We start from the raw sequence: 22,558 nt of genomic DNA, 5'->3' as shown, positions 1-22,558 counted from the left end.
TACATTCCACTAAGGCAGGAGGGTCAGAGGTACCCTGTTCTAGGGGCACATGTTCCTGCCCACTGCATTCTGGGAGCAGGAGCGAGAACACAGTTGTCCGGGTCACTAGAGCGTTAAGAGTGGTATTCCAGATTCCCCGGCTCCCAAACCCATCTGCTCTTCAGAATTATAGGTTTGGTAATACAGGCTCTCTTCATTCTTGCCTGTCCCCGTGGCTAGGGATCAAAGTTACCCAGACTTTATTCTGGCACTTGCTCAGCTTTCTGGGAACACATGGAAGTGGGAGATCAGAGACTAAAGAAAGTGGCACCACAGCCACAAAGGCAGAATTCTCTTATCATGAACTCCATCCCCTTGTCTACCTTGTGGGCCTGCTCCCAGCGGCCGGCCTGGGTGTACATGTCTATCGCATCTTTTGTCCGGTCCCCCTTAATGTAGAGCTCCTCAGCAATCTGTGGATGAGAGAGGCAGATGCGAAACGTTAGAACAACAGAGTTAAAGCAGCCTGTAGGAGGAAAGAACCACCTTAGCTGGGATGGAGCAGAGCCTGGGATACCATTACTGTACAGTAATGGAGGAGAAAAGATGACTATGGGTGTCTCAGACTTTCTACTGTTTTGAAAAAAAGACCAGCCAAAAAACAGTATGAGGACAATACAACAGGAATTCAAAAGGGCCTCGCCTTGGGATGTGGAGAAAAGGGAACCCACTGTTGGTGGGATTGCAAACTGGTACAGTCTGGAGGTACCTCAAAAAATTAAAAATAGAACTACCTTATGACCCAGCAATTCCACTTCTGGGCATTTATCTGAAGAAATCCAAAACATTAATTCAAAAAAATATATGCACCTGTATGTTCACTGTAGTGTTGTTTACAGTAGCCAAGATATCAATGCCACCTAAGTGCCCATCAATAGACAACTGGGTAAAGAAGATGTAGTACATATAGACAATGGACTGGTACTCGGCCATGAAAAAGAATGAAATCTTACCATTTGTGACAACCTGGATGGACCTGGAGTGTATTTTGTTAAGTGAAATAAGTCAAAGACAAATACCATGTGATTTCACTTATATGTGGAATCTAAAGAACAAAATGAATGAACAAACAAAACAGAAACAGACTCATAGATACAGAGAACAAACCGATGATCGTCTGGTGGGAGGTGGGTTATGGGGCTGGTTGAAAAAGGTGAAGGGATTAAGAAGTACAATTGGTAGTTACAAAACGGTCATGGGGATGTAAAGTACAGCATAGGGAATACAGTCAATAATATTGTAATAACTACGTATAGTGCCAGGTGGGTGCTAATCGGGGGGATCACTTTGTAAGTTACATAAATGTCTAATTACTATGCTGTACACCTGAAACTAATATAGAATAATCCTGAATATCCATTGTAATTAAAAAATAAAATCAAATAAAAAGGCCTCGAATTTCTGCAATGCAAGGCAATTCTATATTATAACTCAGTTGGAATTATTCATGAAGGATCACTCATACTGGCACAGGAGAGCTAGAGACTTGCTCTTATGTGTGGTAGAGGGGTCTGTGTCATGTTGGAATGAAATAAGGCAGTAAACTACGTTCTTCCCATTTGGGATGGTAATGCTGCTGGGCCCCAGAAAGGATTTGGTGAGGTGGCTTCCACTTCCTGTTCTGGGTTCTCCCGTTATCCTGTACTCCATGACCTCAGGCTGCAGAAAGGGGCTTTTCCTCACCTCATACTCCTGCAGAGATGCATAGTGTTGGGCCACACGAGGATAGTATTTGGACGCAGTGTTCCGGTCCTGTAGATCTAATATATAAATTGCCTTCTTCCACTGGCGGGCACCCAAGGCAGCCTCAATTGCCTTAATGGAGCACCTGGCATAGTTGAGAAAGACATAAATATGTCTGAGGAAAGGGGAAGACAGATGGAAGTAAAGAGGCACCTCGAGCATACTCCACCCTACATTTTGAGATCTCTCTCCTTTTAGGCTTTGGTGCCGTTACTTGCCCAGCACCTCTTGCCTCATGCCAATCTCCTTTGCATCCCCAGACCACCATACCTGGCTTCGATATAGTGATTAATGGCTGCATCAAGCTGCTTCTGCTGCACCAAGTGGTCCCCCCACGCCTCCTCCAGTCTCACCACCTCCACTGGGAACGCCAACCGAGCCAGCTCCACCGCTGCCGGAGATGGAGAGGCAACTCAGCTCAGACTTCCAAGGAGAGGACTCAAGAAAAGTAAGACAGGGAAATGAGGTGTGGAAAACAGGTGAGAAGTTGAGCTGTGGAGAACTGAAGCCCGTCATCCTGAACAGAGGCACCAAAATAGGTGTTGGGAAACTGTCTGGTTAAGAGTCTACAACAGTGAAGGATGGGTTGTGGATGGACAGTACCTTTCATGAAGGCGTTGCCTTTACAGTAGCACTCCAGGGCCCGCTGTGGATTTCGAATCTTCTCAAAGAGATCACCTGCCTGTTAACACATACTATATCATAATGATACCCCTACTACATAGAGAATCAAGTGTCAGTGCTACAAGGAAGAGAATAGCCAGTCAGGGAGAGCTATGCACACCAAGACTCCCCTGGGTAGGACAGGGACACTGAGCCCTGGAGACAAGGGACAGGAACAGGAAGGCAGCCATACCCTTTCATACAGTTCTCCCTTAATAAGGGCTGTGGTGATGTGTTCTACCAGCTCGGTGTTGGCTAGCAGTTCCTCTCGGGTCAGCACCAGCCGAGCAGCTCTGGCAGGGAGCCCTGCTTTCAGGTAGAGGCTGATGGCTGCTAGCCCATCCCCTTGGCTCTCCTGCAGTTCACCTGCTCGCTCCTCTTGCTGTGTGTCCATCAGCCACTGGTAGTAACCTCGACGCAGCTTCTCCAGGGCAGGGTGCCCCTGGACACGCAACAGAAGAGAACTAGGAGTCACATCCCTCCTTCCCGCTCTGCTGCTTCCCATGCTTCTCCAATCCCACCATAACCATGGAAATCCTCCTGGACAGCAATGTTCTAACTCCTCACCAGATCAGCTCTGAGCCCCAACCCTATTCCAGTTCCTACAGCCTCCATGGCAAAAGCAGGTTTCTGATATTGGTGGAACCGAGTTCCAAACCACTGTGGAGAAGACAGAACCAGTACCTTAGCCTCCGCCACAGCAATACACTCGTCCCAACGGTGTAGCTCCTGGTACATGTCCATGGCCTCCTCAACAGCATTCTAGAGGAACCCACGCAGAGGAAAGAGAAACATCAGGAAGATAATGAGGATCAGAAATCAGGAAGCTCTCCTCATCCTGGCTAAGATGCCAGCCCACATGGCCTTTACTTGTACATAAGCAGAGGTGGATTTACTGTGAACTAAAAGAAACTTAAGCTTCAGGGCACTTTATGTGCACAGGCCCCATCCAAGGCAGTTCTACTTAAAGAGGGCTCCTCACATTGTACAAGCTTTGGACCCCACAAAACCTGGATCTACCTCCATGCACAAGAATTACAAAGACAGGCTCTGGAGTACGAAGGGAGATAGACTTTTTATGAAAGCAACAGTAATTGTAAGGAGTAATGCAGAGGAGGAAATGGAGGAGCAAAATTAATGGTATAAACATCTCTAAAAGTTCTCTCCAAATCTTTGGAAGCCCAGCCGACCAGTGCTCTTTCCTCCCCTGCCTCGTTTTTTTCCCGCTCTGATCTCTTCTTCCGTCAGGTCTCTCTTCTCCCATTACCTGTTCCAAGAAGATCATTTCGGCCAATTTGTAGTTCTTCTCCAGCATAGCTAGACGGGCTCGGACCTGATAAAAGTCTGTTCCTTCTCCACCCTGCAGGGAAAAAGGAGGTCCTGGTTATCCTGTTATTCTGTCTGTGCGGGCTGAGACAGGAAGGCGAGAGAGACGTGGAAGCTAAAAGATTTGGGAAGCTGAAAAACTCCGTGGGGCTTAGAGGCTTGAGGTTCGACAAGCAATTCCAAGATGGTCCAATTTAAGGTGCAGGTGGGGTGGGCAGCGTAGAGGAAATTAGCTATGGCTGGAAAGCTAGGAATCGTGGAGCCGAGGACTAAGAGAAATCTCAGATGGAGAAACTGAGTAAATCAGGAGGATGATACTTGCGTATTCCCGAGACACTTGATCTGCAATCTCATTGGTCTCATGCAGAAACCGAGCTTTGGCTACATGGCCCAAAGCAGAAAAGCACCTGGAGTACGAAAGTAATAACAGTAATGTTATCATAGGATCATCATTAATTCAATGGCTCAGCAGGTATATACTGAGTATCTATTATGTGCAAGGCAGTGTTCTTACCAGAACTGGAGACACAAAGGGGTTAAGACAGATGAGGGCCTTGCTCTCAGGGAACTTACTTTCTAGTGGAAATGAATAATTAATAGATGAGTAGACAAAGATAATTTGAGAAAATGAAAAAGAAAATGTGTGATATTATAGACAGTAACTGAGGGGACTATTTAAGTTGGTAGTCAGAAAAGGACTGTCTGTGGAGCTGACATTTGAGCTGAGTGAGACCTGGAATCATGAAAGAGGCAGTAATGGTAAGATGAGGAAAAATTATTCCAGGCAGCGGGAACAGCTTGCGTAAAGGCCCTATGGTAGCAGTAAGCTGAAAGGGCCAAAAGGATGCCAGTGCAGCTGGAGACTAGTGGGCAGGTTGGTACCTGGTATGACAAGGAAGAAGAGGCCAAATATTGTAGGGCCTTAGGACATGGCAAAGAGTTTCGCTTTTCTAAGTACAGTAGTAAACTACTGGTAGGTGCTGAGCAAGTAAATGACATAATCAAATTTATATGTTTTTTTTCAGCTGCTATGGGATGAATGGATCTTAGGGGTATAAGAACAGTCTTAGTGAGATTACTTAAGAGGCTTTTGCAACACTGCAGGTAGGAGATGGTGGTGGCTGGTTCTAGGGTGGAGACAATAGAGCTGGACAAATAAGAGATTCAGCGTATTATTTTGAAGACCCTGGATCAGAGTCTCTAGGACTTGCTGATAGTCTAGCTGTGGAGGGTATGGGAAAAAAAAGGTTATGGATGACTCCTGACCAAAGCAGCAGGAGGCGACATTTATGGAGCACTTACAATCTGTGCTCTCTGCACAGATTCTCTTGCTTGGTCTTCACTACCACTGCCATTCTTCTTTACCGTCCTCTGAGGTAAATTCTAACATTATCCCCATTTTACATAGAGAAAATCGAGACACCAAGGCTTGGGAAGATTATATAATCTCTCTAAGGTTACATAAGTTGGTAAATGGAACCAAAGTTTGAACTCGAAGAATCTGGACTCCCAAGTTTGTCTCCACTAACTGCACTCGTATACCATACTCAGAATGTATACATCGATGCATGGACTGTGGGGGTACGGGTGTTACAGATTTTGAAGGGGCACACCTCGTTACTAGCAGGGACAGCAAAACAGTAAAAGACATACTCTTATAATCTAGGATGTCCTGTGGAAGGGATCTATTACATCTGTAGGCATGGGAAGGGAAGCAGTGCCTTAACAGTAGATAAGAGCAGCCCACACATAAAACACCCACGTGGTTGGCCCTCGTAGCCGCTGGGCACCTCAGTTCTACAGCCCCCCCTCACCTCTCAGCAATGTGTAGCTGCCTTGCCTCTAGCGCCAGTTTACTCAAGGTTTTCCACATTGCCTCTGTTTCTGGGGTCATTTCCAGAGTCTCCAAGAAGGCTGTTGCCCTGGCAAAGGAAGGAACCAAAGCACAAATGATGAGTCCAGGGTCAGGAAGACAAACAAGGAATACTGGTGATGGGGCGTGGGCGGGAAGGCCAGGCAATTATTTGTCCTTTTTGTCTGATCTCCTCCTTGGATCACCAGGTCCTGTTTAGATATGGCCAGTTTTACAACCCACCCCAGGTTTTCCTCTCTCAAAACCAGTCTTTCCCATCACCTTGCTGGTTATCAGCCCACCCCCTCACTGGGTCTGGTTATCAGCCCATCCCCTCACCGGGTGTAGTTGCCATCATCAATGGCTGTTCCAAACTCGATAAGGCCCTCGTCCAGTGTGTAGGCAACTGTAGTCACACCTTCGGTCACCATCACCTCGGTCTTTCCCCCGCCCCGCTCCAGACCTATGACATCACCCTGTAAAAATTCACCCCGCCCCGAATTTCAGGTTAGTTGTTTCCACTGCAGAACAGACCCACCCTCACCCAAAGCTGGTGGTCACACAGAGGAAATTACAGTGGCCCTTGTTTTCTTAACATTTAACTTCTCTCAAGAAGATAAAAATTCCTTATCTATGGTACTGTACTTGGGTTAAAGCACACTCACAGCTATAAAGGCACTAAAGCCCGGAGGTACGGTGACAAAGGGTGGCATCTACTCCTGCTTCCAGCAGTACCATAACTAGGTATTCTTAAGGATCCTCCCCTTAAAATACAGCTTGTACCTGGCATACTTTTTAATGCACTGCTGAGTTCAAATGAAGAAATCACGGTGAATGCTTCCTGCCCCCTCTCCCACCCTTCCCCCTGAAAGGAAAGAAGGAAGGAAGAAGAAATGAAAGAAAAACAGAGGAAAGGAAAGGAAGGGAAGGGAAGAGAAAAGGAAAGAGGTCAGTAAGCTAAAACCTGAGCAGGAAAATATGGGAGGTGAGCAAATGGGAAGGGCACAGTTGCTCTGAAGGCAAACACAGTATCAGGAGAATAAACCTTGGGTCCTCCAGCAGGACGGGGAAGTCAAATGTGAGAATCTCTCATTAAACCTAGGATCCTCTCTTCAGTAAAGGGAACAAAATTAATATGCCTGATTCCTGCGGAAGCAAACACAAATCATGTCTGGAGGAAAATGTCCATTTTAGATCTTCGGGATTCCAAAAAATTCAATGTGATATGAGCTCATAATAAAAAATATACCAAAATACAAGTTAACAGACCACCAGAAAGAGTAAACAATAATTACAAACAACAGTTTGGACCTCCAAAGATTTCACATATTAAAAATATCAGTTATTAAAAAAGTCATGGAATACAAAATAATTATATGTGGAATGTTTGAAGACCTAAAAGACGAAATAAAAAAATTAAGCAAGAAACTATCAAAAATGATCAGGCATTTTGGAGAAAAAATATATAACCTTATAAAAAAATTAAATTTTTTTTTAAAGTGAAAAACTCAATGGATGGTTTAAATAGCAGATTAGACAATGATGAAAGCGAATCAATGAACTGAAATGTGTACCTAAAGAAATTATCCAGAAGGTAGCATGGAGCGAGGAGAAAGGAAATATGAAAGAAGTTAAAAAGGAATAAAAGACAGGACAAGAAATCTAACATATGCCTAACTGGAGTTCTGATGGAGAGACTAGAGAATGCAAGCGAAGCAGCAGTGTTTGAAGAGATAATGGCTGAGAAGTTTCTAAGATTGATAGAGATCTGTATACTCAGAAGTACAGAAAGCACAATATATACCAAACAGGATAAATACAATAGAATTTATATTAAGACACACCGTAGTAAAACTTCAAAACAGCTAAGAAAAAGATTTTAAGAGCAACCAGAGAGAAAAGACAGATCACCTATATGGAAAGGACTGTTAAACTTCTCAGAACCACAAAGGAGGTCAATCAATGGGACACTATTTGCGAAAGGCCAAGAAAAATTAACTGTCAATCTAGAATTGGGTAGTGAGTCCAAGCATCTTTCCAGAACAAAGGCTACATAAAAAGGTTTTCAGATCATCAAAACTGAGCATTTATCATCAAAAGACTTTCTTTCAAGAAGAAAAATAACTCCAGAGGGAAGATTGGCAATGTAAAAATAAGAGGTGAACAGAGAAACTGGCACCATGATGGTGAATCTAAACAAATTCTGTCTGTACAAAATAATAATGTCTAACTTTGGGGATAATGACAGAGAACTAAAATACTGGACAACAATGGCAAAGGAGAAGTAATCAAAGTTGAAGCCATGTAAGGTCCTCGTATTGTTTGCGGGTGTGGGGGTGTGGGGAGATGGGGGTGGGTGGGAGGGTGATACTGATCAACCTTAGACTTTGTTAATTTAGGTACAAGGTAAATTTTCAAGGGTAACCACTACAGAAACAGGATGTGTAACCTCCAAAGCAAAAAAAAAGTGAAAAATGGGTGTTTAAAAAAGGACAAACAAACCAAAATATCCAACCGTAATCAGTCTAAAATGAGGCAAGAAAGGAGAAAAAAGAATATAGAAAAAGAACAAAAAGAGAGTATCAAGTGCTCTAGCCACACCCACCAGTCATCCTAGCTTGGCACAGGGGCCTCTCTTCTATTTCCATAGGTTCCTCCCAGATTTTGGAAGATTACTTCAGTGTATGTGATATAGTAGGATAGGACAGAGGGTCTGATCTGCAGTCTGAGAAAAAAGGAACTGCTACTCCGAAAGGCTTATAAGGGAGAATCAGCACATGAGGAAGTGACAGAACTGCCCCTCCTAGCTGGGATCTTCCAGCCTAAGGGAATTCCTAGTTATGATGTGATGAATTCTCAGGGCCACTGTAATAGAGACCCAAACTCCAAGCATCTAATAATACAATGTCAGGAATCTGCATGAGACTAGATCTGGGGCCTGGTTCACTATGGGGAAGGAGTCTAAGCTGATCGACTCCATCACAAAAATTATGGGTGGTGGGCAACTAGTAACCTTCAGAGCCTCATCTGTGCTCTAATTAATCAGCCTGACACTATGTCTGAGGTGGCCTGGTATTGACATACCCTTATAGAGGACATGGTGACTCTCTCAGGTGCCTCAATGTTGTACCACACACACAGGCTATTTCGGTTCTGAGCTACCAGCACATCACTTCCTGGGACCCACTGCACGTAGGAGCAGAAGTTGAGGATCATTGTCTTAGAGCAGCTTTCAATATCATATAGATGCAACTGAAAATGGAAGAGGTAGACAGCATAATTAGAAGAGGTTATGAGGTGTCTTCTGATCTTGACCATTTCCCTAATGGTAAACCCACCAGTTGGGTCTATGCTGAATTTCAAAACTTATTGACCTGCAATCCTTGAAGTTTAGGCAGAGATGGCATATTCTGACTCTGGCCAAATAAGAGCAAAGATATACATCCTAGTAATTTGACTTAGGTGAAGGTCAAACTTTCATTCTTAGAATAACTCTAGGCCAGAGTTTCCAGACTAGATTACAAAATGAAGGCCACCAGACAAATTCAATGGTCTGGAAATCTGTGACATGCCTTTCATATCACAATGAAAATAAAATGAAAAATCACCAGGTAGTCTCTTTGTCCCTGAGGCTGAACTCTTTGGTGATACCATGTTGAGATAAAAATCAATAAGGGGTTAGGAGGAGGCTGTCCTCACGCCAGCTGCAATGCTGTCTGACAAGTGAAGCCAAACAGCACTGAAGCAGTGGTTGTGGGTAAAGGTCAGCTAGGCACGAGGAAGAGGAACACGGGGGTAAGGAAGTTTCATTATGACTCAGACTTGTGAAAACAGAGAAACCAACTCCCAGATTTCCCTACTGACCTTGGTGCCATCATGATACAATCTCCTTATGGGTAATATAGGATGGCTTGTGATATCAGATCGTTGATATCAGATCAGATCAAAGAACATTGATTCTTCTATGCCTTTTGCTATTCTAATGGCATAGCACCAAGAAATTATGTCCCATTCTGCCCCCCACAATCCCTGGTAGCAGCTAGTATCACATCCTCTATAGACCAGCCAATGCTAAGGCCTTAGTAACCCTCCTCACACGAAGTTTGCGGTCCCTGAAGAGAAGCTTGTGCCCAGTCTCATTAAGTTCCAGCCAATCCACCCGGCTCTCATGGCTGATGGTGCCAATGTTGTAGCCACCAATCAAATCCACTAAGAGAGTAAAGGAGACAGGGTTAAGAAGAGACATTCCACATAATCATACACAGGACATGAGGCAGCCTGCAAAAGTCTGGCCTTACAATCATACGTTGGGCTTTATGAATGTTTTATTAGTCTAGACTATGTCCTAAGGGATGCAGATGACCAATATAACAAAACCTTGCCAAGATGCTTAAGATGCTGGGGTTCTTCTAAAATCATATAGGTTTTGTTTAACTCTGTAGTTAACTCCAAAGGTCTAGACCCATCAAAAAATATAATTCTCTCTGGGACTCTTGGAGTTGTCTGATAGTAGTTTGGAACTACAGAACAACTGGCTTCTACTATTCACAAAAGCCCTGGAAGGCAGTATTAAGCACATTAAGGAGGCGCACCAGTAAGATAAAGCCTATGAATGAAATGACCTTGAGGATCATAGTTGCTCCAAGGAGTTACCTGCACACTTGAGTGCCACTGATGTAAGAGCACTGAGGGGCCGACAGTGGCGAAGGCCCACATACAGAATCAGAGGAACCCCTGACTAAAGTTAGGCTGGTCAGGGCAGAGGATGGATATTGTGGTTTGGTCTGAATCTTGTAGACAATATAAGAAATAATGACACTTAGGCCACACAGGGCTAGTAGGGTGCTTTCAGGGAGCCTCTTGAATAAAGCCCATTCGCAACTCTTATTGATACACATTATTAATGAGCAATGTACCTGCCTTTGTTATGTGAGCTAAAGCTAAAGACCGAATGCCAGCTAATGTCTACAACTGTGAAGACCAACTTAAAAATGAATTTTCCTTTAATTAAAAAGTAAAATGATAGCACCATGTTTGATGTTCCAATTATAAGTAGAATCACAGAATGCTAGAGCTGTGGGGACCTTATTTCTGTGAACACTAAATTATGTGTGGATCTTTGTTTTTCTAGGAAAGGATCTATACTTTTCATTAGATACTCAAAGGGGTCAGTGACACAGAGAGGTTAAGAGAAGAACGCTGTCATTTTACATACACTGAAGATAAAACCTACATAGTGAGGTGACTTTCAGTCTTGTAGCTCATTATTGCCACTGGAACTTAGGCCATTGGACTATATTATTATTTCCACTATAGATACCATTCTGAGCCCAGCAATCTGATGTGAAATATAAAATTCATGAAATGTAAAAATACCTTAAGAACAGACCCACGTGTATATGGAAACTTGATTTATGAGAAACGACATTACAAACAACTAGGTGAAGAAAGGGCTTTCAATAAATGGTAAAACATGTGGAAAAAATAAAATTATATCCCTACCCATATTATACACAAAAATAAATTCCAGGTGAAAAGCAAAATTTTCAAATGTTAAAATATGCCAGGGACTAGGGAAGGATTTCTTAAAAAAGACCTTCTTAGAAAAGCACAAACTACTTCTTAAAAAATGATAAAATGGACACTAAAAATTTTAAATGTCTCAACATGACAAGATGCTGAAAAGCAGAGAAAAGACAAGTCACAGGTTAAGATAAAATATCAAAGGCTATAAATGAACTACACAGAACTCCTTAAAGTAAATTAAAAAAAGACAACATGATTTTAAAAATAAGCAAGGGATATGAACTGACAGTTCACAGAAAAAGAAATCTAAACAGCCAGTAAACAAATGAACAACAACAAAATGATACAATGAGATATTATGTCACATAAATTAGATTGAGCCAAATTATGAAGTTAGGAAATTTCAAGTACTGGAGAGAATGTGGAACAAGGGGAACTCTAACTGCTGGTAGGAACATAAATTGGTACAATCTCTTTGGAGAGCAATTTGGAAATATTTAGTGAACTTGAAGATGTATCTTTTCTATGATTCAGCAATACCTCTCTAGGTGTAAACCTTAGTGAATTGAAAGATTATAACAGTGAAAAACCAACAACTTAAATGTCTTCAATAAGAGAATAAAGATCCAAGGTAAATAAAATGTTAGGATTTGACAGAATTCAGTATGTGTATACAAATAATAATAATAATATTAATAATAATAGCTAACATTTATTAAGCACTTATGCACTAGGCACTACTAACCTAAGTGCTTTTCATTTGAGGTATATACTATTTTTACCTCCATTTTGTAGATGGGGAAACTGAGACACAGAAAGGTTAAGTAATTTGCCGAAGATCACACAGGTACTAAGTAGAGAAATGGGAGGTCTGACTCCAGAGCCTTGTTCTTTACAACTATATTATATAGGTATGTAATTCTCTATATACGTCTTAGCGAATACTATGCCATTCTCTATACTTTTTTCCCATGCTTGAAACATTTCATAATAAAAAATTAACAATTAATAGATAAAAAATAAGATTTCTAAATGAAACATTTGTGAAAATAGTTTGTCATCACTAGTTACTAATGACAAAACATAGAAAATAAGGCCTCTTCAAGTTCTAAGAGTCTATGATCTATGAAGTCTAAACAGGAGAATTCATAAATTTGCTAGTTGTTGTTCTCTCAATTTTCCAGCCCTAAGATACATACCTAGAGAACATAAATAATTATATAGACAGGCCTGTATATGGACCAATATATCTGTATTTAGACATCTAGATATAGACACGCCTATATGGATTTGAATATTTGACATATCCACTGTAGAGTAGGGTCACACATTTACCTGATGCCTCTCGGATTCCTGGATGCTCCAGTACACCCAATCCTGTGATACAGAACTGCACTATAAACATCCACTTTGTTATTAAAATTATGAGAGAGTCTTACTCACCTATAGCAATAGTCTTAATATCAACAAGATAAGCCAATTTCTTATTCTCTTCCATTCCTCGCTGACGCCTCTCATTAATACGAACACTGAAACGTGAAGGGGAAGGTAAGGCAAAATGGGCCAGGGCAGTTGGGATGCTTACCAAGGGTTCCGAAATACCATTTGGGATGAAGTTTTCAGATTAACATGAGGACACAGGGGTTAGAAGTCAAAAAGGAATTCTTTCGGGTTTCAAATTGTAGAGAACCTTGTGGGGTTACCTGATGAGGTGGGGGTTCATGAATTCAGTACGTACAGAACCCAGAGTATCATTACTCCCATATTCGACTAGGGTTAGCTCTCCAGCATTGAAGATCATGCATACCTGGGGATGAATGGAATTGTTATACGGTGGAAAGGCTGCATGAAGAAAGAGAAAAACAGTGGAGAGTGACTCCCACCTTTCTCTCTATTTTGTTCCTTTGCCGATTTCACCCTCCCCCTTTATCTGCTGTCTCCTCGACCCCTTGAAACTTGCCATCCTCTGACACAGTAACTGGAAGGAGGCTTAATGAGATGGTGATGGGGACTCAAGCTCTACTCACATTTTCATTTTCAAAGAAATACTTCTCGTTGCCACCAGATCCTTGCCAAGCGACCTGTAAAAGGGGGAGAAGACAGGAAACAATGTGGATAATTATTCAAGACAATACTGAAAGAAGGACAGAGTGAGAAGCAGAGAGATGGAGTTTGGGGAGGCTTTGACATTACATAAAAGAAGTGCTATATCAGAGGTGCCCTAGTCCCTATGTTTCTGAGGGATGGTGTAAAAATGGTCCAACAGTGGTGATTCATATTCCAGGAGTCTAAACCTCCTGGGTCTCATTCCCTGAAACCAGGTCCCCAACACCAGAATGTAAGAGCTTCCCATGAATATCTTCCCCTTAGAAACTCTGGCTCCCCCAAAATAGCAACTCAAGATACCCGCTTCCCCATCCTTCCATGTTGGTTCCTACCTCGCTCAGGCGATTAGTGTTCAGGTCCCCCAGCAGCAGTGTGTCTGACGTGTGGGCCACCAGATAACGTTCCTTTCCCAGGATTTTTACTTCTTCCACCTCATAGCCATAGTGTGACTTGAGTATCACTCGGGTCCCCGATGATAAGTTCTTCACAATCACCTTGGTAAGGGGACAAGTGTGAGATTCCTGGACTTCCCCCAACCCACAAGAGTGATGAACATCCTGTGCCCTTTGCCCACCTCCACAGTGCTAAATGAAGCTAATATCTACTTTCCTCACCTGGCCTAGGATAGTGTTGGTAATAAGGATACCTGACACATAGTGCTTTACTATTTATAAAATGCTTTCACATGTTATCACTTTCGATGCTTACAGTACAGATGATTCTAAAAGTTCCACTGGGTAAAACCAATCACTCTCCCTCTATTCCCATAGCTATTTGTACAAATCTTCATGATAACTTTTACCACAGTGTATTATGTGAGTTTTTGATATGTTTGTCTCCTCTGCTAGAATAACCTTCTCCATTAAAGGACAGTGTATTGTCTTTGAATTCTCAATGCCTAACAGTGCTGATCCATAGTGTCTGGAGAAAATGAAAGAATGAAGTAATCAATTAATAATAGATGGAAGGAAAGGAGTGTAGAGACAGAGAAAAAAGAAAAGTGGGCTCAGGAACTAAGAAATCAGTTTACAACATTATACACAATGAGTTCAGAGGCCCTAAAACTATAATAGAATTCACCCTCATAATCTTACTTATCAACTTCCCCAGCGGACATCATCTAGGCAGTGAAGTCTTAAATTAGGAAGATGTAAGTGGCAATTTCTATACACCTTAGGCCTGGTGTTTAAACCTTTTCTTATAATAAGCTGGAAGAACTATAGTAGGAAAGTTGCCCTGACACATTCTGTTCCCCGGAACAGCTCTGCCAGATGTTAAACTGGACACGGTGGCTATGGACAGAAGGCAGGCAAGTACTCCAAGGATGAATGACCCACGACAAGACCTTGGTGCAGCAGGCTTTTAGTTGCTTACCTGGCTAGGTCCCACATATGTCAACTCAAATTTGTTCTTGTAAATGCTCCTTCGGAGGCAGCAGTCAAACTGTTCTACTCCACCGCAGAGTGTGCCCTACAAGGAAAAGTGACAGCATAAAGGGAAACACACACGGTACTCGGGCATGGGGCGGATCTAGAGATACCCTTAAAAGTCAGGTTCTAGAATCCAGAGGAGAGTTGACAGTAGTTTTTGGAAGTACCAGCAGGAAAAGAGGTGGCAATCACAGGACTCAAAGGCATCACATAGTGATGAGACGTAGAGAGAAATCAGCCCTGCCTGTACAACTCTTTGTCCCTTCTGGCCTCCAACAAAGTATGAATTTCTCTTTCCTGTCTGTAGCATCAGATTTTTAGGCTGGGGTCAAAAGGGAAGAGGAGATTCTCTAGTGTCAGGAGAGAGTGCTTTAGAATAAGGCAGGTTTTTTCCTTGTTTGGAGAAAGTCACCAATGCAGAAGGGAGTTAACTTACAACATACCGCACAAAGTCGTGAGCCATCCCGCTTCCAGGCCAAGGCAGTGACAGTGTATAAGTTGGCAATCTCCTTCGGCTTTGCCTCTTCCCAGATACTTCTGCGAGGGCTCCAGTTGAGGACCCGAAGTCTGAAATAAAGTATGTGGCTTTTAGAAGAGATGGAGGATGAGAAAAAGAGGGAAAATGGGCTGGTGACTGAAGGAAATTAGTCTTGTTAAAAATCAGAGAAAGAAGGAAAAATAAAAGAGAACAGAGACACCTCAGAGTCTATAGGAGAGGACAAAACGGTCCAAAGGAAGTTAAGTTGAGAAAATCGAGTCAAAAGTAAAACGGAGTAAGAGGGATGGAAGTGGAGAAGACAAATGGAGAACATGCCTAGTGAAAAATAAATGAGTTGTTAGCTGTAGACAAATATGGAAAAAGAGAAATGGTAGAATTAAGAGAAGAAAGAAAAAAACAGGAAGACACAATGAGACTGAAGGAGATAGAAAGAACGGACAAAGCTGGGGTTAAAAGTACTCCGAGGAAGTGATGGGACCCAGACCCCAGCTGTTTATCTACTGTTCCATCATTTATTCATTCACCAAACATTTGAGCATCTGTTATGTACTGGATGCAAACCTAGCCACTGGAGATAAAAAGATGAATAGGCCCTCTTCTCAAGAGCTTTTCAATTTAGCCAGATAGATTTAAACACCAAAGTATAATATAATGTGATAAACACCAAGCTAGTGGTCTGAAAAGGGGCAATGGGAACACAAAGAAAGTAGAGCTAAATTCTGGTGTGGAATCCCAGGGAGAGGCATAGAGACACAACAACAGCATATGCATTTTGGAACTGCCAATGAATGGTAGGAACAGGAAGAGGAAAGTACATGAATTTAAACCTGAGAATGTCTGTCAACATACACTTGATTCTGGTCCAGTCTCCCACTCTGGTTGAGAATAACTGGGCTAAGGCAAAGAGTGTACACAGAGAAAGAAGGCAGAAGATGCAACTGGAAAGGGAACCCACCTGTCATAACTTCCCAGCACAACAGATTGACCCCCCGGACTTGTTGCAGCTGTGGTGAACTCCCGCTCCTGAGGGTCACGGCTATAATCAAAAGTTTGTAGCACATGGCCCTCCTTTCCATAGGCCACGATCCTCCGATCACAGCCTGCAGCCACTATGCTGTGGGTTGCCCAAGCCAGGGCATAGGGTGGGCACGGATGGTTAACCAACTTCCCCTAAGACAGAAGTAGAGAGTTTCAATCTCTCTGACTCTGAGGACTCCATCCTGGAAATTTCTCATTCCTAGCACCTGACATACTCACTCTAACCATGCTACTCTGCAGAAATCTTTCTCCCAACATTTTCGCACCCCAACACACCCTAACCCTGAAGACTTCACGCACTGTCTTTCTGTCGTATACTTGTACACACATATATATGACATATGTATGAACTTACTGACCTTGTGCTCAAGAGGAAACCTTAAAGTAGTCATGTGTTGGAGATCTTTAAGGTGCTCCCAATAAGGGCCCCGAAAGGGAGACGTCCTACACATTAAGCAACACCCTGTGGGCCCATGGGGAGCGGTGGCACCTTTTTCTTTTTCTTTTTTTAGGAGGGATGCATTTGATGATTACACAAGTAATTCTTACTATACATGATTCGAACCAATGCCAAACATGAACACTCTTCTTATCCTCTATTTTTTCCCTTTTTAGAGTAAACCATTATTTTTCCTATGAATTTATATACATATTTCACATAAATGAGAATTTTCACTTTTCATTACTTTGGGAGTCTTTATTTCCCTTTGTCTCAAGTCCCTTGCACCTGATGCGCCCTTTCCCATAATTTAAGCTCTGGCCTCCTAAACATAAATCTTCTCTGTGACCACAGCCAACTCACTCTCTCCCTTAGGTCTCTCCTGTAGCCAACTCTTCCAGCATCTCAAAATAAATTCCTTAATGTCCACCCTTCTCTATGAGGGCTCTTGGGATTTCTTTATCCCAAAGCAGTCATAATTCTTACTTGTGACTCTCCAGACCCTTCATCGTCAAAGAAATATCTAACGATCGTGCCATCTGCATGACCAGAAAGAATTCCTTTCCCAGAGCAACTGAAAAAGGGGGAAAGGAGGAAAGGAGAGAAATACAAGAAGAGTTTAGAGGATTTGTCTCACCAAGAAAGTCCCCTTTCTCTGTCAAACAATGCCCAACCTGTGATTCCTGCTACAGTCCCCACCACCTGGCAGACTATGGCCTCCCAGTCCAGACTTCCCCATAACTTTTTCCTACCATTTTCATGCTCTTGGGACGTGATACCACTTTTCCTTACTCACTTTGTTGTCAGTGACACCACGTAAGAATCTGTCCCATAGATGGTAGATGACTTATTAGTTTTAGTGTTTGCTAAACGAACCTGAAAATGGGAGAATGGACACAAGTCTGGTTAGGCTACTTTCAATTTCACCCAGGTCCTAAGGAAAGAAAAAGAAAAAACAAAAAACCAGTCCCTTTGTATTCCCTGCTAAGGGAGAAGATTAACCATATTTCTCTCTCCAGAAACATTATCCCCACCCACAACCTCTCCTCTGTTTCTCTTCCCTCCTTCACCTTCCCTTCAGCCAGTCCAAAGACAATGATATACTCTGCTGGCCACTGCAGACAAGTAACAGCACTCTGTAAGAAAGAAATAATGAAAAGGATAACCCCATTTATGTATGTTAGCGCATTTATAACAACTGAATCTGAACAAGCTAGATACCCTGCCATGTGCCACTACCCCAACTGCCTATAGGGAAGGAAAGGAGGGGACACAACTGGGCTCTAAGGAAGAAAGCCGATGAGAATGAGCAGCAGCCAGGTAGCACCATCCTTGCAGTAGGAAAAGTCAGATACAGATGTTAAAAAATGCAACTCCTGGTTGTATTCATAAGCAGGTATACCGATACACATCTGTTCGTCCTAATAGCCCTGAACTTTACCGTCTGGATGAACTTGTTACAGATGACTTTCTTGTCACCCCTGCCAAATAAAAGGAGAGAGCGCATATTAAAAACCACTTCCATAAATAAACGGATACGAATAATGCTGGGGGAAAAGAAAAAGAAGCGTATACTTTCCTGGCCCACTAGTGTTTCCTGCCACTCCACAGGTGCCCTGAAAGGAGGGAGCCTGTGTAGCTTTGGAGCAGTAACAAAGATGCTACATCAGCTGGGACTCCCCAGGACCTTACAGGGCCTCCCTGTTGACCTCAGCCTGACTCCTCCAGGGATGAGATTGCGGAACGCGGAGGGTGGGCAAAGGTAGGGAAGCAGCAATAGACTCCGGAAGGCTTCTGCCTTCCACGCCCCGGTTTGGCTCCTCATCCTCTCTATTCCTCTCCCCAGGGAGGCATTTCTTCCTGCCTTCCACTTCTTTTCACCCCATCTCCCAATTTCTATCCTCACCAATCTTCTCCAATCTTGTAGACATAGATGATGTTGTCAGTCTGTCCTATGGCAATTTTAGTGGAATCAGGAGAAAAAGCCATGCCCTTCACCATATAGCTCTTCCTGCCATACTAAGAGTTAAAGAAAAAAAAAGTAATGAGTATATGTGAAAGAAATGGGAAGAAAAGCACGTGTGACTATAATGGGCTTGAGGGATTTATACTGAGAAAAGTAGGGGCAAGCCATTCCTATGGCTAGGAAATGAGTTAGGGAAGTTTTCTAGGTTCAAAAGGCCCCATCAGCTGGCTAAGGTACACATGAGAACTCTCTTCACCTTCATGTCAGCTGGTTTGGTGGAGAATTTATCTCTCCGCTCCCCGTGTTCATCATATAGCAACACCACTCTGTCCACTGTGCAGACAGCAAATTTGGCATTGTTCTGGGACCAAGCCATACAGGTCACCTTTGCAGCTCCATCCTGCAGAGGCAAAGGAAGGAAAAAATAAATCCAGGTGCTGGTCTGGAAGGCCAAAAGCATTTCCAGTTCCTTTATTTCTAGTGAAAATTTGGTCACTTCTCCTTACAACAGTCCTTAAAACAAAGAGATGTCCATGATCCATCCTGGGCTCCAAGGCCATAAAACCCCAGACTGTGAGAACAAGGTGCTTCTAGAAACCCATAATGCAAATGTACTAAGAGGTGACATTCTTAGTCAACTGTACCAATGTGTCCCTGCAATGGCCTTGTGCCCTCATATCGCAGGTCTGCTACTGAAATAAATTTAATTGATCTAAGTTTTGGTCTTTAGCCATTCATTCATTAACACTTTCTAAGTGGCTCACTGAGAAAGGCACTTGGCCAGGGGCTGAGAGGGAGACAAAGAGAAAAACATGATTCCTGTCCCAGGATCTAATAAGATGGTACAAAAATAGGAACAGTCTCATAAGAGAGGTATGTCCAAGGCACTATAATAGTTTGGAGAAGCCCGAGATAATTTTATGTTTATATGATCAACATTAAGTTTTGAAGAATGAATGCAGCTGAGTGGAGAAATTATCTGAGGTAGAAGGAATGGTATGAATAAAGGCAAGCATGGTCAAGAAATAGTAATTTAATTTAGACGAAACTATCCTGTAATTAGCAGAATAGAAGAGGTAAGGCAGGAAAAACAGACTGAGGCCAGCTCAAGGAGGATCTTCAAAGCTAGACTGAGTTTGGGCTTGTTTGATATAAAAGGGAAAGACTGAAAGTTCTGGAATAGGGAGTAGATTAGTCAGAGTTGAGATTTAGGATGAACAATGCCACCTTGTTTTTTATTCCTTAACTGTTCACTACCCAGTTCACAAAAGCCTGAGTGAGAAGTGATCATCTCCCAGTGAATTATTCTTGCCACATCTCTCTCCTCCCACCACCAGATCTGGTCCTTTATGATTCTGCACTAAGGATTTCCCTCCTTGAAATAAAAAATTTAGTTTCTGTTTTAATTGTTTGAGTAATTACCTGGGCTCTAGAATGCAGGTAATTGATCTAAGTTTTGTTAACTGTTACTTCTCACTTCTAACCCACTTGTCTCCAAAGTCAGAGGAAAAGAAAGGCTTTTCGTCATCAAAATCTTCACACCAAAGTCAGAAAATACCCATGCCACCACCATTACTATCCTCCAATTCTTGATTAAATTAGGTTAGAAGGACTGAGGACTCCTCAACAACTGTTGCTGAGCATCCTTCATCACTTTGTCTGCTCCTGGACATTTGGCCCTTTCCTCCATCATGACATCATCTTATTTTGAAAATTGGAAGGAGGATTTCATTTCCAATTATTCCATTAAAGGATTTTTTAAATTACAGATTCAGAGGGCAGTTTACTGAGCAATGAGCACATCACTCTTTTGTTCTAATTTCCTTCTATTCTCTTAATGCTACATCCTCTGTGAAGCCTTCCTGATTCTCATCATCAATCAATTCTCCTTTCTCTGCAATACGTACCTCACAGGACTGTCATGAGGATTAAATGAGGTATGGAATAGAACAATAATAGCTAAACTTTAACAAACACTTACAATAGATTGGTAAGTGCTTGTATTATCTCGTCTTACTTCATAATTCTGAGGTAGATGTTATTATTATACATCTTTTACAGATGGAGAAACTGAGGCACCAGAAGGTTAAGTAATTTGCTCAAGTTTACATACAGTTTGCAAGTGGCAAGACCAAGATTTAAATCCATGTATACCTGACTCCATAAACTGCAATTTTAACTTCTTTTCTTATGCTGCCCTTGTACATATTAAAGTTATGGCAGATACTATTCTTATTAGCTTTGTATTATTTTGTCCTTTGAATTTTAAATGTCCTTCTCTCCTGTCTAGCAGTTTTTACGCTGTTTTTCGGTTTACAATGTTCTTTGTGTTTATTTCTTCCTTTCACTCTTCCCAAATCTCCTAAAGTTGCTATTATTATTAATCTCATTTTCCAAATGAAAAAGTTGTGTGAGTGCTCAGAGAGGCTGAGTGATAAGGGCTAAAGTCAGTGGTATCAGGTCATTTATTTAAAATAGTGGGGGCGCTAGGACTTGAATTCTGGTCTTCCTAAATCCAGCTTTTCTTCACCATGTTTCAGGATTCCTCCTCCAGTACCCAGACTCTTCTGGATCTGAGATCTTAACCATTATTAAGAACAGTGCAGTTTTCTGCACTTCCTCTTTGGGGCTTGAACTAAAAGCGCTTATTTAATTCGGTGTAGATTTGTGTTGTTGTTTACATGTGCGCCTCTCCCTTTAGTACGAGCCTCTTGAAGGCAGGGGCAATAACTGAGCTAGTTCTGGATCCCTACGAGCTCCAGCACGGGGCCTGGTACACAGAACTGATGTTCAATGAAAACGCAATGAAGGCTACAGCAGTTAGGGGCTCATCTCGCCTACTGAACACTATCGACAGAACAGTCCGAATCATCGCTACAGACGTCAGTCTTCTGCACACAGTAGGTGCTCAACATTATTAATCTTCAGCCCTCCCACTTTTTCTTGGAGCATTAAGGCGAGCGGGAGAGGGAAGAGGCACGCAACTCCTCACCTGAGGGCTCAGCAGGGTCCTCAGGTGCTTCAACTGCATGACGAACTGCTGTCTTTCAGATGCCACCAGACAGCGACAACTCCCGTAGTTACCTGGACAACCCCGCCACGCAGCCGCAGCGACGCCGCTGACGCAACTGCGACCAGAGCGAAACACAAGTCGCAAGGTCACCACGTAGATTCGCGGTGAAACAAACAGAACGTGCGCAGGCGCAATGAGATTTAAGGCGGGACCCTGTCAAGATTTGATGAGTCCTCTCCTTAACCAATCCCGTCGCTGCATGGAAACTCAAGCTCAAGCCGCGCCTACAAGCCAGCCTGCAAACCTCCGGTCTAGTAACCGCAGTGTTTCTTGCTCTTTGATGTACGACATCGTGATTTAGTGCATTCTTTTAATCCTCACAGCCCTAAAGGAAAGCAGCGCAGTTGCTATTCTAGGCCTTTTACAGTTTACGGAATTGAACCCAAATAGGTTATATGGGACCACACGGAATCCCATATAACTTACATGGGATCCCAAGGCTCATATCTCAACAGTAAATATTCAGTATGTGTCTGCCAGGTGTACTGTGCAAAGTGTTGCACATGCATTATCTCATTTAATCTCAAAACTGCCTTTTGAAGGGATAGCATTATTAGTCTCATTTTACATAACAAGAGATTCAGGATGAGAAGGTCATTGGCCCAAAGTAACACAGTCAGTTAAGGGCTGAACTGGGATTCGATCCAGAGTTGGTGCATTTAAACAGCCTTTATATTTCTTCTCAACTATTAGCTTATTTTTATGCCATGCTACTATACCCAGTGACACTCGCATCCCAAGAAATGATGACGTGTCCAGTCTGAGAAGTGAGTGTTTTGGAACCAGAAGCCAGGAAGAGGTAAGGTAACCTGCTTCTAAATTAGGTAAATGGTGGATTAAGACTGCTGCTTAGTTGGA

General features: G+C 42.6%; 1 protein-coding gene across 2 annotated transcripts in view; it reads right to left on the bottom strand.

The window, feature by feature from the left end:
- The window catches only part of IFT172 (intraflagellar transport 172), a 32,459-nt gene extending 10,641 nt beyond the window's left edge, over positions 1 to 21,818 (bottom strand). For both annotated transcript variants that reach the window (XM_039887542.1, XM_039887541.1), the window contains exons 1-26: positions 21,620 to 21,818; positions 18,884 to 19,027; positions 18,568 to 18,680; positions 18,103 to 18,142; positions 17,732 to 17,797; positions 17,458 to 17,537; positions 17,148 to 17,235; positions 16,140 to 16,354; positions 15,129 to 15,252; positions 14,630 to 14,725; positions 13,588 to 13,749; positions 13,177 to 13,230; positions 12,853 to 12,956; positions 12,593 to 12,678; positions 9,720 to 9,832; positions 8,708 to 8,875; positions 5,963 to 6,099; positions 5,586 to 5,693; positions 4,094 to 4,178; positions 3,713 to 3,805; positions 3,130 to 3,207; positions 2,639 to 2,887; positions 2,386 to 2,464; positions 2,053 to 2,173; positions 1,723 to 1,867; positions 363 to 452 (exon numbers count right to left, since the gene is read on the bottom strand). In XM_039887542.1, coding sequence (XP_039743476.1) covers positions 363 to 452; positions 1,723 to 1,867; positions 2,053 to 2,173; positions 2,386 to 2,464; positions 2,639 to 2,887; positions 3,130 to 3,207; positions 3,713 to 3,805; positions 4,094 to 4,178; positions 5,586 to 5,693; positions 5,963 to 6,099; positions 8,708 to 8,875; positions 9,720 to 9,832; positions 12,593 to 12,678; positions 12,853 to 12,956; positions 13,177 to 13,230; positions 13,588 to 13,749; positions 14,630 to 14,725; positions 15,129 to 15,252; positions 16,140 to 16,354; positions 17,148 to 17,235; positions 17,458 to 17,537; positions 17,732 to 17,797; positions 18,103 to 18,142; positions 18,568 to 18,680; positions 18,884 to 19,027; positions 21,620 to 21,658 — 2,877 coding nt within the window. In that variant the 5' untranslated portion in view covers positions 21,659 to 21,818. The remainder of the gene's footprint in view (positions 1 to 362; positions 453 to 1,722; positions 1,868 to 2,052; positions 2,174 to 2,385; positions 2,465 to 2,638; positions 2,888 to 3,129; positions 3,208 to 3,712; positions 3,806 to 4,093; positions 4,179 to 5,585; positions 5,694 to 5,962; positions 6,100 to 8,707; positions 8,876 to 9,719; positions 9,833 to 12,592; positions 12,679 to 12,852; positions 12,957 to 13,176; positions 13,231 to 13,587; positions 13,750 to 14,629; positions 14,726 to 15,128; positions 15,253 to 16,139; positions 16,355 to 17,147; positions 17,236 to 17,457; positions 17,538 to 17,731; positions 17,798 to 18,102; positions 18,143 to 18,567; positions 18,681 to 18,883; positions 19,028 to 21,619) is intronic.
- Positions 21,819 to 22,558: the final 740 nt, after the last annotated feature.

The sequence above is a fragment of the Pteropus medius genome, unplaced genomic scaffold (genome assembly GCF_902729225.1).
Source record: "Pteropus medius unplaced genomic scaffold, Ma_sr-lr_union100, whole genome shotgun sequence".
NCBI classification, from domain to species: domain Eukaryota; kingdom Metazoa; phylum Chordata; class Mammalia; order Chiroptera; family Pteropodidae; genus Pteropus; species Pteropus medius.
The sequence above is the reverse complement of the archived record's forward strand: the minus strand, read 5'-3'. Positions and strand labels throughout refer to the sequence as shown.